General features: G+C 40.7%; 1 protein-coding gene across 1 annotated transcript in view; it reads left to right on the plus strand.

Annotated features, from left to right (window-relative positions):
* Window positions 1–14,621, plus strand: part of LOC117521065 (PH domain leucine-rich repeat-containing protein phosphatase 1-like) — a 143,166-nt gene that overhangs the window by 121,521 nt on the left and 7,024 nt on the right. Inside the window, 7 exon segments of the mRNA XM_034182383.1 lie at window positions 2,920–3,122; window positions 3,348–3,408; window positions 6,027–6,122; window positions 6,696–6,851; window positions 7,054–7,254; window positions 13,979–14,141; window positions 14,239–14,369. Of these exon segments, the coding sequence (XP_034038274.1) occupies window positions 2,920–3,122; window positions 3,348–3,408; window positions 6,027–6,122; window positions 6,696–6,851; window positions 7,054–7,254; window positions 13,979–14,141; window positions 14,239–14,369 (1,011 nt within the window).

A 14,621-nucleotide genomic window follows, 5' to 3' on the forward strand; every position in this document is an offset into this window, starting at 1 on the left:
CAGCCTCTCACTCACAGACAGTGACTCCGAGTGGGAGGACATTGAGGATGAGACGACATCTGAGGCTGAAGGTCAGAGGCTTCAAGAAATCGCCATGGTATTTTTTAAAATTCAGGACTTGTTTTTTGAGTTTTTGGGCAGTTCAGATCATTGGCGCAGACAACGTATTTTTTCAGCTTTAGATGAAATACTGCAGGCTGAGCCAGACATTGTGTCTGCGTACCCAGACTTAAATAATATCAAGGTGCTGTTTGTTCAAGGTGAAATCCCACTATATATTGAAGATCCCATGTATTTTTTGTTTGAGTCTGAACTATATGAACCCGGTTTGAGTCTGCCTCCTTCTATCACCCTCTCTGATGCTGCTATCACACTTCCGCCTTCATCCACATCAGATCCCAAGCTGTCACCTGCAGCGACGCTAACCACGCCCAGCCCATGCCCTACCCCAGCTCCACGATGCTTAGTCACGCAGAGCCACCCGGACCGCAGCAGCCAGGAGGACAGGCGCATGGCCCGTCAGCCACAGTGATGCCACAAATGCCTCGCCCAGCTCCAATCCCAGCACCAAGGAGGAAGCGCTCGCCTCAGCTCCAGGCCTCGGCTCCTGCATACTCCTCCGTCACCATCGCAGAAGCGCAATTTTTGCCCGACCCTTCGGAAGGGATGACGTCAGTGAGTTCATCCCCAGAGCCATCGAGAAAGTCTGCGTCATCATTACGCATATCTGCATTTCCCGGGGCTTCCCCCGGGTCCCCGCCTCCTTTCCAAGCTGAACCGTTCATGTATTTTGAAGCACCTGCTGGAAACGTCACAGCTCCTCAACATTTGGAAGGAGAGCTCTCACCCCCTGAACCCTCAGCCATGAATCGTGTGAAGCACGCGTCACCAGGCGCAGAGCAACTAACCACACCAGCGCCTACTGTCGGCTCATCGTCTCCGCAGATGCCCTCATCTCCTCAGCTTGCAGCAGCTCTGTCACCCTCTCCCTTGTCTTCAGTGATGGATCCAGGGAGGAACTCCATGCCTCAGCAGTCCACAATGCTCATACCGCTGGGAACCTGTAGCACACATTCACTTCCAGAGCCGCCGGCACTGCTCACGCGGTCTGAACTGCCAGAGCTACTGGAAAACATCACTGCTCCTTATGAGGCATCTCCCGCAACGTGCCCTCTTCCAGAATCATCAGCATCGTTGGGAGAACCTGCGCCACGCCCATCTTCAGGCGATCTCATCAGATCTGCTCCACCGGCACTTCCACCCTCCGCCAAAGTTTCGGTACCGTTCTCGAAGAAGAATGAAGACGACTCTGCTGGTAGGACTGTTTGCTTGTTTTTTGACGTAATAATGGCTTTTGAAATAATATTCCACCTGTTGTGTCCACCAGAAAAACATTATTTTCTTTCCAGTCAGTACCTTTTTGGTTGGGCTAAGAACTTTGCCTGTAAGAGTTTGACAATGTTTTTTTCTATTTTGTTTTTCTGTGTGCCTTTATGTTTCTGGACCGTGCACTGTTTACATTTTTATTTGAAATGGCTCCATATCCGTAATTGCAGTTTTGTTAAGTTTTCAGCCAGGTCTTTTTGTAAAGTCTTTGTTTTTGGTTACCCCCTGAGTACGTGTCACTGGATTTTCTTCCGAATGCAAGCCTTGGTTAAGCATTTCTCTCACGCACGTTTTTTTGTTTGTTTGTCCTGTTTTGTCGGCTCCCTCAGTCCATTTCAAAGGTTTTTTCGTCTATTAAGGTCCATGGTTACTCAGTTCTGCTCCATTAGGGGTTGTGCTGTTGATTTATTAATTTCTCTTGACCCTCATAGCATTTATTCTCATTGGATTCTCCCTTTTTTTATGGTTCTTATGTAAGCCAGATTTTCCCTCAGGCTGTTTACTGGTTTCTTTTTTTCTCTGTTCAGTGATTGGGTTAGCTATTTTTGGTTACATCCAGTGCAGGTCTTTATATTTGTTTCTCCACATGTTACTTTCAGATATTGCTTGGGTTTTGTTTCCAGTGTCTTTCAGCAGTTTCACTTTTCCTCAGTTACTTCTGTGGGTTGGCTGTTTTTCTTTAATGGGTTTTTATTTTACCAGGTTCCCCCTCTTAATCAGCTTGTTCATGAGAAAGTTCCTCTCTCTCTCTGTGCATTTGTCAAGTTCATAGTCAGTGTGTCCACTACGGCTGCGTAGGTTGGTTACCCTAGGGAGTGTTGATCAAGTTGCCATTTTGTGCCCTAAGGTTGACCCGGGGCCTCTTACGTTTCCTGCCACCTGTCCTGGGCGTTCCCCTGTGTCTCCTGTAGCTCAAGTTACCCATGAGGACCGACTTCCCAACTCACCAGGGGTTGTTCAGGGTTCTTCTATCCGTCACCATGGGCCTGCTGTATCATGTAGCCGGCCTCCGGCCTCTCTGTTTCACTGTTGCCCGCCTCATGGTCGTCCTCCGGATGCCACGTTTGCCCGTTTATCCGCTTGCCCGGTTCTTCCCTCATTTGTACCAGATTGGCCCCTAGTGGGGGTTGGTTTTTCCCAGTTAGTTGTTCGGCCCAGCTTACCGTTTCTGTTTATAGGCAGTTCTCTTGGATTCCAGCCCAGGATTCTGTCTGTACCTTTGCCATCGCTACTGGACCTCCTGTGTACCGAATCCCAGCTTGTAATTAAACCTTTTTCTTACACCAATCTGTTTGTGAGCGTTTTGCATTTGTGTCCTGCTCGGTTTGTGCCACGCCTGACACTGTAGGCCACATTGATTCAATCGGTGGTGTTATAGCTGCTGTAGAACAGCTGAATAATAAAAAGAACAAAACAAATGGTGCAGTGTATCGCCGATCATCCAAAGCCTGTTCAGAAGTCCCTCACTGCTTGTGCGCTTCCACCTGATGCAGTCAAAGTGAGCCTTTGCCTCTGTTCTGCTCCCACTGCCAGGTTAAATAAGATCTCCAGCATGGTACCAGATGAGCCTGACCTGCTGAGGCACGTGACCCAGCTGGACGTGAGGGATAACAGGCTGCAGGAGCTGGACGCCTCCGTTTTCCCCAGACTGGAGGTGCTTCACTGCGAGAGGAACCACATCTCCAGCCTCAAGGCCAAAGGTTGCTTGCTCAAAGGCATCTATGCCTCCAGTAACGGTGGGTCGGCTTGCAGGACTACTATCACCACCACACCTTTTATTTCTAAACTGAAGCCCTGATATGAACCTCTGAAACTGCATCGTTGTATTCACACCTTTATTTATTTTTCTGTTTACATGCACTCATATATTTTTTCCACCCCATTTTCTGTCTACCTGCTTTTTAACGGCTTTTGTCCTTGCTGGAGGTTGATGTGTGTGTTTTGTTTTTTTTTCCCTGCAGAGCTGCGACAGCTTGATGTCAATCCTGTGCCCTCCAATCTTAGTTACATGGACATCTCGAGGTGAGGAAAAATCACAAACCTACACGCACACACAAAATGAACAACATGCCATTTATACAGGCGTCTCGAACTGTCACACTGATCTCCTCCTCAAAAAAATTTGGATTTTTGGGCAACAAAGAAAATGACTTTAAAGGTGTTGTAACATCACAAGATGTTCAAGACTGTGCTGAAATTTCTTCTTAAAAAGCTGTCAGTTATTAACAGTATTGCCCCCAAACACTGACCTGGCTTTTGATGATTAAATGACAAAAAAAAAAAGAAATTTCTTCCTGTTTCCAATTCAGTTAATGAAGACTGATTGCGTTATACCATAATTTTAAATGTAATGTGCTGTTATCAAAACTGTGCTAACAATCCTCCATAATATATATTGATTAGTTATTGGGATTATTTGTTTTATTTTTCACAAAACATGACACAAATATTAAGCATGGCCTAGAATGGAATCCATGGATTTTTGCACTCATGACAGGAAATCTTGTAAAATACTGTACTGTGACAAAGGTATTACATTTATTAAAAATAAATACATAAATAAAGGGAAATAGTGCCAGAATAAAGTGAAACTTCCAAATAATTTAGTGATGCTAAGATTAAATAAAGTATATTCCCTTTTAACTGGGTGTATTATTCCATGGTTTTACAAGAACATAATGGTGATTTGTTGATTAGGTATTTATTGCTGTCCTGTGTTTGTTTTTATGGAATCATGCGCTGAATTGAAAAACTAAAAACAATGTTCAACAGGCTTTTCTTTAATAAAACAAAGCAGTTTGTATTGTGTATACATTACATATTACTTTATTGTACATATTTTGTAAATTCACATTTGGTAATTTCTTATGATTTATTTACATACTTATTGAGGGAAAATGGGGGAAAAAACTTTGTTCATACAAAAACACAAGACTGCTTAAGACTTCTGCACAATACTGTATTATCAGTTTTCACAGTGCTTGGCGAAAAAAGTGATCTTTGTCTAGAATATAAATAATTTGAGGGCAAATGTGGTTCAAAGGTGAGAATCAGGGAAACAGTAAAGAAAACCTTGATACCCCACAAACATCTGTCCATGTGTCTTAAAGCCACAACTCCTCTTAAACCGGTTGGTGGATTTCAGTAATGCTTCAAATTATCATAACACACTATGTGAATATGTTCATGAAGGAAAATATTTCCGGTCAAACATCTTCAAAGGGAGATAATTGGACTTTAATGTGCATTTGATGCATCATTTAACACTGAAATCATGAGTGTAACTCCTCTTAAGCCAGTTTATGTATTTAAATGAAACTACACACAATAGTAGCACATGATATGAAGACATGAATGAAGGAAAATAATTCTGGTCTGATGTGTTTTTAAGGCAAAATATTTTATTCATTATTATTATTAATAAGTATATCATATGGCCTAGTTCAAAAATAATGAAGCCTAACTGCTGATTTGCATTGCATTTGTCATGAACAAGCCATTATTTTATTTAGCACCATCCAGATTTATCTGTCAGTTGCCTATAGTCTCTTTGACAGGTACTGAAAATTTCATGGAAAAATTCCGCACGGTTCCAGAGATATGCACAAAATGTACCCCAAATTTTCTCATCAATTTTGTGTGACATTGATATTTAGCATTATCATTTAAAGTTGAATGTTAAAGAAATAATCTTGTATTTTGTCAGTTTGTTTGTTTGTGCTTCATACTAACACACAGTAATACAATTTTGTAAAGGTAGAAATGTCACTTCCTAGAAAAAAACATCATGTTTCTAAAGGAAGGTAAAACTGTCACAAGCGTAATGGTGAGAATAAGTCCTTGATTTATTTGTGTCAAAACCTTAGCTATATCTCCTATTCTGCTTCAATAGAATAATTATATTATTTGTTCAATAATACCAGGAACTAATGGACAGAATGTCTTTGTTTCGGGCTTCTGCAGACTAAAGAAGATACCTCCAACTGTTGTCGCAAGCGTTAAGCTCTAGCACATTATAGTATATATGCAATGGTAATTTCTAGCAATGACTGAACCGAGACCAATAGAAATATTGAAACTCTGATATATAACCATACCTAAAATGATAACATTTCACAAAAAAGACAACTTTTAAATTTTGATGGTTATGTCACACTTTGGCTTCATTATTTTTGAACTAGGCCTTATGTTCTGTTGGAGTCTTCAGTACCCACATTGACTAGTTTCATAAAAAAACAAAAAAAAACAAAGAACGATTTATTACCACAGATATACATGAAAGCAGCTCATATGGCAGAGTGTCAGATAACCTTTTCAGATCTCCATTTAGCACCACATTTCTGTCAAATTAACTTAACTGAATTTTACAATAATTGGTGAAACAGTTGACCCTGCAGATTTCAAAAATTTTAAAGATGTTTTTAACATTGTCAGATGGGTACTTAGGATCGTGGTGGTGAATTCTGTTTGAAACTGAGCTGTGGCGTCTTTCACCTAAAAATCGTTGACATTTCTTTTCTCGGGCAGTAGAGCTGCAGATCAAAATACATTCAGTACCCACGGAGGTTATATCCCATGTTGCGGAAGTCTTTTATTCAACCCTATAATTAATATCCATTATTGCTTTCTACTCCTTGTAGGAACCGTATGGAGTCTTTACCCAACTGGCTGTGTGAGGCAAAGAAACTGGAAGTTCTTGACGTCAGCCACAACCTCATCAGTGAGCTGCCGGCGCGGTGAGCCGCCTCATCACTCAGCAATGTGTTCATAGGCTTTAAAAGGAATACAGTCGTGTCGTGCGATATTCTCACTGCGCTTTACCGCCCGGTCATCTATCCCCCCGTAGAGACCCATAAATCACACAGATAATGTGTAACCTCCAACAGTCTTCTTCACCCATTCTCTTTCTCTTTATATAGCCTCTAAGAAGGTCATCTAAGATGCACCTCCTCCTCCCTATCTCACGTCACCTCTCTCATCCTTCCTTCCTCTCTTGCTCCCTCCTCTCTCTCTCTCTCTCTCTCTCTCTCTGTGTTCAGGTCCTGTCATTGTCTGCAGATTTATTTTTTACCCAAGAAGTGTCAGGATGATGAATGTCACCTACAGGCTCCACTAGAGGCGCTGCTATTTTCTGTTTTCTTAACCATCATCGCCCCATCCTCAGCCTACACCTGCACTTTCTTCATTTCCATGCCTGTTTCAATCCACTTAAGTGCAAGCAGTTCATTCACAGGCCAAATGTGTGGCCAAGCGGCTGCTTCAGCTGCTTATCTAATCTGTCTGCCCGTGTGTCGTCCTTTGTGCTGCAGGCTGCTCTGCAGCAGCAGTCTGAGGAAGCTGAGTGCAGGACATAATCAGCTGCAGAAGCTTCCTGAAAGAGTGGAGCGGCCTCTGCTGGAGGTGTTAGATGTACAGCACAATCAACTGACGGAACTTCCTTGTAACCTCTTCCTGAAATCTGACAGGTAGCACATCTCATCACATGGAAGTCATTTGTTTGTTTGTTTTTAACACATAATGCAAACGATAATCTGCTCATTAGATTGAGTTTAAAGAGCAAATCATCTGTTAGAATTGTAATTGAAGATAATTTGTCCATCTGCAATCATGTTGGGCAAAAACAGTTTTTTGTTTTTCTTAGATTAATATTTTCATTTTTGCTTTCAGCCTCAGATGCTTAAATGCATCAGCCAATAAGCTGGAACACCTGCCTCCATCCAGCCTATCAGAGGAGAACCACAGCATCCTCCAGGAACTCTACCTGACCAATAACCGACTCACGGACAAGTGCGTACCGATGCTCACGGGCCACGCACACCTTCGGATTCTGCACATGGCTTACAACCATCTCCAGACCTTCCCAGCCAGGTAAACAACCGTTTATCCCACAGCAGGATCTGACTGACACGCCATCCATGTGGACTGAAGGTCTACCGTGTAATATACACTCACCGGCCACTTTATTAGGTACACCTGCTCAATCGCTTGTTAACATAAATAGCTAATCAGTTAATCACATGGCAGCAACTCGATGCATTTAGGCATCTAGACGTGGTGAAGACGACTTGGTGAAGTTCAAACCGAGCATCAGAATGAAGAAAGGTGATTTAAATAACTTTGAACGTTGCATGGTTGTTGGTGCCAGAAGGGCTGGTCTGAGTATTTAAGAAACTGCTGATCTACTGGGATTTTCACGCACAACCATCTCTAGGGTTTACAGAGAATGGTCCAAAAAAAATAAGATATCCAGTGGGCGGCAGTTCTGTGGAGGGAAATGCCTCGTTGACATCAGAGGTCAAAGGAGAACGGACAGACTGGTTGAATGGATGACTGTGGGATTCCATCATGTCAGTATGGACCAACATCTCAACACCTTGTTGAATCTATGCCATGAAGAATTAAGGCAAGTTCTGAAGGCAAAAGGGGGTCCAGCCTGATACTAGTGAGGGGTACCTAATAAAGCGGCCAGTGAGTGTACATTGCAGTGCTTTTCTCCAAGCAACACAAATGTCATTTTTGTTTAGATGCCACAAAGGTGAACCATAAAAAAGCAACAGTACTGCTGAAATAACTTGCACTTAATGAAAGAATGTAGATGACCTCGATGTGACATGATTAAGTTGAAACATTCCCAAAACTCGCAGATATCACATCTTTATCAGCAGTATGACCTAAATGACTGTAACGGGGTGTCATTTAAATACAAATTACAATAAAATCCTCTACACTTACGACCTTTAAATGGTAAAAGCTGACTCTTATCCTCAGTAAATACCATACTAAAGCTCCTGACATAACTCTCTCAGATTTTAAGTGTTTTCTACATTCCATCAGCTGAGGGACACAGCAAAGTGATATCATCTGTATATGCTGTAGCACCGGTGTACTTACCGTACTTTCCGGAGTATAAGTAGAACCTGTCAAAAAATGTCTCTTGAAGAGGGAAAAAAAAACATATATAAGTCCCACTGGTGTATACAGTGGCTTGCAAAAGTATTCAGCCCCTTGGTATTTCACGCATTTTAATTTGTTTATGGCATTTCAGATACAAAAAGTAAATCAGGCTTCTCAATGTAAAAATTTCTAAAATTATGTTCCTTAAACTCAAGCTGAAAACAAATCTCTGTAACTTGATAGAAATGAATTAAAAATGTAAAACCCAAGATGATGGGTTGCATAAGTAATGGCACCCTTTGGAATAATACCTGTAAATAATCACCTTCATTGCCAGTTTTCTTCAGTCAAGTCAGGGGATGGACACGTAAACATTTCCAAGTCACTGAATATGTCTTGGACTTTATTTACATAAATTATGAAGAAATACAAACAGTTAGGCACTCTTTGGTAAATCTGTGTGGAGTAGACAGTTCTGAAAAACTGAGTGACTGTGCAAGAAGGAGAAGAGTGAGGAAAGCCAACAAGACACCCAGACAACCCAGAAGATGTTATTGGCTTTTGTGGCTGTGACTGGAGAAATTGTGCACAGTGTATGTTTTGCATTTTGCATCACCAGTTATACAGCTTCATGGTGAAGTGGTATAGAGGAGGAGAATTTATGTAAATAAAGTCCAAGACATATTCAGTGACTTGGAAATGTTCATGTATCTATCCCCTGACTTGTCTGAAGAAAACTGCAAATAAAACTGATTATTCACAGGTATTATACCATAGTGGCCAATTACTTATGCAACCATCATCTTGGCTTTTATATTTTTTATTAATTTATATGAAGTTGTAGAGATTTGGTTTCAGTTTGAGTTTAAGGAACATAAGCTGAGAAGCCTGATTTAATTTTTGTATTTGAAATGCCAAACAAATTAAAATGCATGAAATACCAAGGAGCTGAAAACTTGTGAGGCACTGTAAGTTGCACCTTTTTGTGTTATGAGCACATTAATTTGTGATTTTTCTGCTTTGTCATAGTATATTTTTTTATTACATTACTGACATTTATTCTTTTTTATTCAAGATTATTTTATTTAGTGCTTTGATTCTTGCAAAAATTGTATATAAATAATCATTACAATTACTGTTGTTAATAACAAACTTTTTTGTTATTAACAATAAGAATAGCTTTTTTTTATGTCGCAGGGCCTCCCAAACTAGTAAAAAACACATACCCTGGAAAATACAGTACTTCCCATGTGACGTCCAGTGCCAGATTATTCCAATTCCACTAATAATCTATCAACATTATCAGTAAACAAAATCAGAGGTAGAACTCCACCTTGTGTAACTCTCTCACATACTGAAAATTGACTGAATAGAGTTGCACAATCTTACACGTAACTCCTGATTTATCAACTACTGTAAAGCAAGTGACGATACATTATGTTTCATTAATTATTAAACAATTTACAATACTCCACCTTATCAAATGCCTTGGTGACATCTATCATCACCGTGCGAACATTGGACCGATTAAGATTGTAAAAATGTATGAGTTCATTAAAAATAAAAGTACATTGAGTGGTAGACCAACTCTCCTTAAACCCAAACTATCGCTGCCTTTGACAAAAATGTGTGTGTGTGTGTGTGTGTGTGTGTGTGTGTGTGTGTGTGTGTGTGTGTGTGTGTGTGTGTGTGTGTGTGTGTGTTGATATTTAATTCCCTATTGGTAACTGCTGACTTTTCCATTTTGACAAAAGTGAGGATTTGCTTCTTCTTTTTTTTTCCAATTATTTAAGACAGTCTGATTTAAGATGCTTCTGAAACATTCTGAAGCCTAAACTAGTTGTTACTTTGTACTGTTGTTCTTATGACTACAGACCAACAAATTGGCCAAATTGAATGGTTTAATGTGATTACAGATAATCTGGTATTAACTGGTTCTGCTGTGTACCAATTTTCAAAGTGCTTTTAAAATGCTTCAAACATTCTGAAACAAAAGAAAACTGGCCTAAAAAACTGGTGAAATTTGAGAAACTGGTTGTGGCTGATTTGTCAAAAATAAATTAAATATGCATGCCTCCTTGGAAAATGTGATGTTCATTCACAATAGTAAGTTGTGCTTGTCAAGAGAAATTGCTGTCCTCCCGTCTGTCTGTACAGCCAAGCCTCCCACGTCCTAAAATTCAAGAACCATAAAAGTCATAAATCAACTCAAAAATCATAATTTTTATAAATTAATACTGGGAGGTCAAAGCTCTGTCTGCTTGCCAAAACAAGCAAACAAACAAAAATCGTGCATTTCTGACATTTATAAATGCCTTTTTTACTGCATTTTCTGTTCAAATGGGCTGCAAGGTCTGAACTGTTTATTCATTTGAGAAGTTAACTTTTGGCAAAAATAAAATAGGCTGACAGCCAAAAAGCAACTTCCAGTTGTGTCCTTACCCTTATGAGCAATTTACTTGTTTATTATTATTACAAAATTACAGTATAAAGGTAAAATGATTAATTGTAAAACAGATTAACTAATGTCTATCATCACCGTATTGCACTCGTTCATTTTTACACGAGCCCAACATATGTGAAGACCTGGCATCCGTCTGTCCGCCCATCTGTTTGTCTGTGTACAGCACAAGTCCACAACATTCTTGGGATACAGACCTTGGACAAGTTCAAAGATAGCTAACCTTGACATATTTTAAAAGGTATTATGAGAGGTTAAAACACATTTTGTTTGAACCTGTTCCGTTTTGTTTTTGAGTGGTGGGAGTGACAGCCAGTCAGAGTAGAGCTGTACAGTGATGCCAGCAGCTGGTCTCTGCAAAACCGCTTCTTTTTGTGTTTATATACATGTTTCTCATATATTATGGAAAAAGTAGCTACAAATAAATACTTCTAAAATCAAAAATGCCGTTTTTGGAACCTAATAACACCTCTGAACTTATTTTGCAGACGTTAGCATGGTGACGTCACAGGCTGGTAGCTAGCTGCAAAACTCTGTTTTGTTTGTGTGTAAATATATCCTCTTTTCCATATATTATGTAAAGCATAACGAGAAATAAACACTCCTAAAACTGAAAACGCTCTTTTTGTAACCTCATAACACATTTTGCGGTGTTAGCGTGCACGCTAATGTTAGCTAATTCAAAGCTAACTTCCTATGAAGTTAAATTTGTCTCATTAATGCCAGCAAATGCACAGATGGTGATCTACAAATATTCCTTGATTTGCATAACTTCCACTTTTGTTAAAAGCTCATGTACACGCACACACAAAGCCTCTTGCAAATGCTGTTAAAAAATAAATATTGTTTTTGATTGACTGATTAATAGAAGGGTTTCTTTAAACATGTACAAATTGTATGTAAGATAGGGCTGAAACGATTAGTCGAGTAACTTGAATAATTCAATTACAAAAAATGTTCGAAGCAAATTCTGTGCCTCAAAAAACACACTGTTTGGTCCGCTGGCTGCGCTCTGCTCTACATGTGGAGTGACTATTGACCCAGCGGCCGGGTACCCACAGTCGAAGTTTGCTATTCGCCTGGTGGTCGGCTGCTGTCTCTCTCTGTGTGAGGGGTTCAGCACTCCCCTCACACCGGGGCGAGTCACAGCTCCATCTCCGGCCACACTGACAAAGTCTCTAAAAGGCGATCCTCTCAGCAGAAGTCCACTCTTTCTTCTGTGTTTTGCTCAGACTTGCACTGAGTGTTTCACTTTTTAATTTTCGCTTTTTTGAGCAACACACAACATTTCACAAAAGCTGTAACTTAAATAAAATGACTGTTAAAAAAAACTGACTGCGAGGCTTGCATGTTCAACCTCCAGCTGAAATGCGCCTGCTGACTCGCAGAGAATGAGGGATTAAAAAAAAATTAAAAATGGTTAAATTTTACAAGTTAAGGAAAAGAAAAACAGAAAGCCACATCCCATCGCTATTTCCGCAAAATGTCAAGACTTTGGCCCGACCATGGTCAGGCGAAGAGACTATTTGTGCTTTATTCTGTTGACGATCGGGCGAATAGACATTTTGACATGGTTTTGCATCCCTGGACACCGCGTGATTAGACTCGGCCCTCTATGTTCACTTTAAGTCAAGTTTTCATCGACAGGATGCAAAGCGGATTTATCAGTGCAGCTTTTGTGGAAAAGCTGCACTCCAGAGCCCAGTTTTTCACGTTCACGTGCAGCCTGACTGACTGAGAATTACACCGACCACCTGCGCTTACGGTCCGGTGTCAGGGGAGTGCCGACCTGAGCTCCTGACACCGGGAAAGATCCAAAACTTGTAAAGACTTGAAAAAATAAATAATTACCCAGGAAAACAGAAAGGTGCAGCAACATTGTGCCATTGCTTATGCTGCGTTTACACATAGGCAGGACGCATTCCGATTGTCATATTTGCGTCGTTCTTGGTACATTCCTGACATTCTTAACATGACTTAATGCATCTGAATAGGTTTCTTAATAGTGTGTGTTGGTGCATGATATTCGTGATTTTCGTGGAGCATGTTTTTGACTCAAAAAAATCTTCCACCAATGTCACGCACCACCCTCATCTCGCCTCATGTCAGGGAGGTCACAACTGAGCGTGTTAATCCGTCTTGATTAGTGGTGATCCTTAATAGAGCGTGAAACCGTTCTTCTCTGACGTGCACACAATTAAACCCTGCGGCACCACATTCAGTTTCATTGCTGCAGTATGCTGAAGAAGGACAGTTACGCTAAGTCGGATAAAAGTTTTGTTCCAATGCTCCTTAGCACGCTCCTGCAGGTGTTCCACCTGCTGCGTGTGCCTGATGTTTGGAAAATGCGCGAGACAAGAGCCACGTGGAGCCACACATCTGGCTCTCTCCGTCTCCTCCTCTCTGCGCCACTCCATGGCACAGAGCCCAACTAAGCATGCAGTCACAAAGTTCTTCTGCTGTGGATTAATCTACATTTTGAGGAGCAAACTGGAGCGATCTGAATTGTTCAGCAGCTGATTGTAGGATGAATATGTGTGTGTGTGTGTGTGGGGAGACAGTTCGCCTCATTCACAACGTGACAGAACGTAACACCATGCGTAATGGTTCCTGATAATTGGCCAGCAACACGTGCCATTAATCGTAATGCGTGGTAACAGGTTGCAGCAGTTCCTGAGGACACCTAACGCCTCTGCCTCGAATCATCACATTCATGATCAGCTACCAACAATATATACTTTGTGGCTTTCATGACTTGTCGTCATTATGTGTAAACGCAGCATTAGGGAGATCCCTGGACTATTGATGTTGTTTAAAAACGCAAAAATACTTTTTATCTGATTACTCAAATAATCGCCAGAATAATCAATCGAATACTCAATTACTAAAATAATTGATATCTACAGCCCTAATGTAAGAGAAAAGGATCTTAATAATTAAACAACTGCAAAGAACACAAGGCTCATACGGCCGAGCATATTTTAGCATTGCATTATATTTTCTTTTGTTTTTCCATCTGTAGCTTGTTTTATTCTGCCCTTTTTAATGTTGGCTATTTGTACTTTGTCTTTTCATCTGCTTAAATATTTTGCTTATTTTTTTTTACATTTAGAGTTTTAGTTTAAAATTTGGATATATGAATTATTTATTTGTTGTTCCATTGAATTTCTGTCAGTGTGTAATTTCGAGACATTTTCTCATCTCACGTGTCACACACTATTTCTCCTCATCTCTCAGTAAAATGGCCAAGTTGGAGGAGCTGGAGGAGGTGGACCTGAGCGGGAACATGCTGAAAACCGTGCCCACCACCATCATGAACTGTCGGCGGATGCACACGCTCATCGCCCACTCCAATTCTATCGAGGTTTTTCCTGAGGTCATGCAGCTGATGGAGATGAAAGTAAGACAGAGTTAGTGACACATATACACACGTCTTTATGTGTGTGTGTGTGTGTGTGTGTGAGAGAGAGAGCTTACATCTTCTCCTCTGTGGTCAGTGTGTGGATCTGAGCTGTAATGAGCTGAGTGAGATCACCCTGCCAGAAAATCTGCCTCCTAAGCTTCAGGAGCTGGACCTCACTGGAAACCCTCGTCTCAGCCTCGACCACAAGACCCTCGAACAGCTGAAGTACGTCATCATCACAACTCCACGTGACATTTTTTGTTTAATTACAGTGCCAAAGTGAATGCCACACTCCTGTCATGCTGATCATATAATTGTCAAGAACACTTATGTCTTCAGTACATATTTTTTATATTGATTTAAACATTTCTGCGTATCAGGATCAAAGCAGAATCTTGACAGTACCGTTAAAACGGGATTATCCTTCATCTCTGACTGTTTGCTGGTTCTTTCCCAAATCAGTGGCAGTTAAATTGG

This window comes from Thalassophryne amazonica, chromosome 12 (assembly GCF_902500255.1).
Source record: "Thalassophryne amazonica chromosome 12, fThaAma1.1, whole genome shotgun sequence".
In the NCBI taxonomy this organism is placed as follows: Eukaryota; Metazoa; Chordata; class Actinopteri; order Batrachoidiformes; family Batrachoididae; genus Thalassophryne; species Thalassophryne amazonica.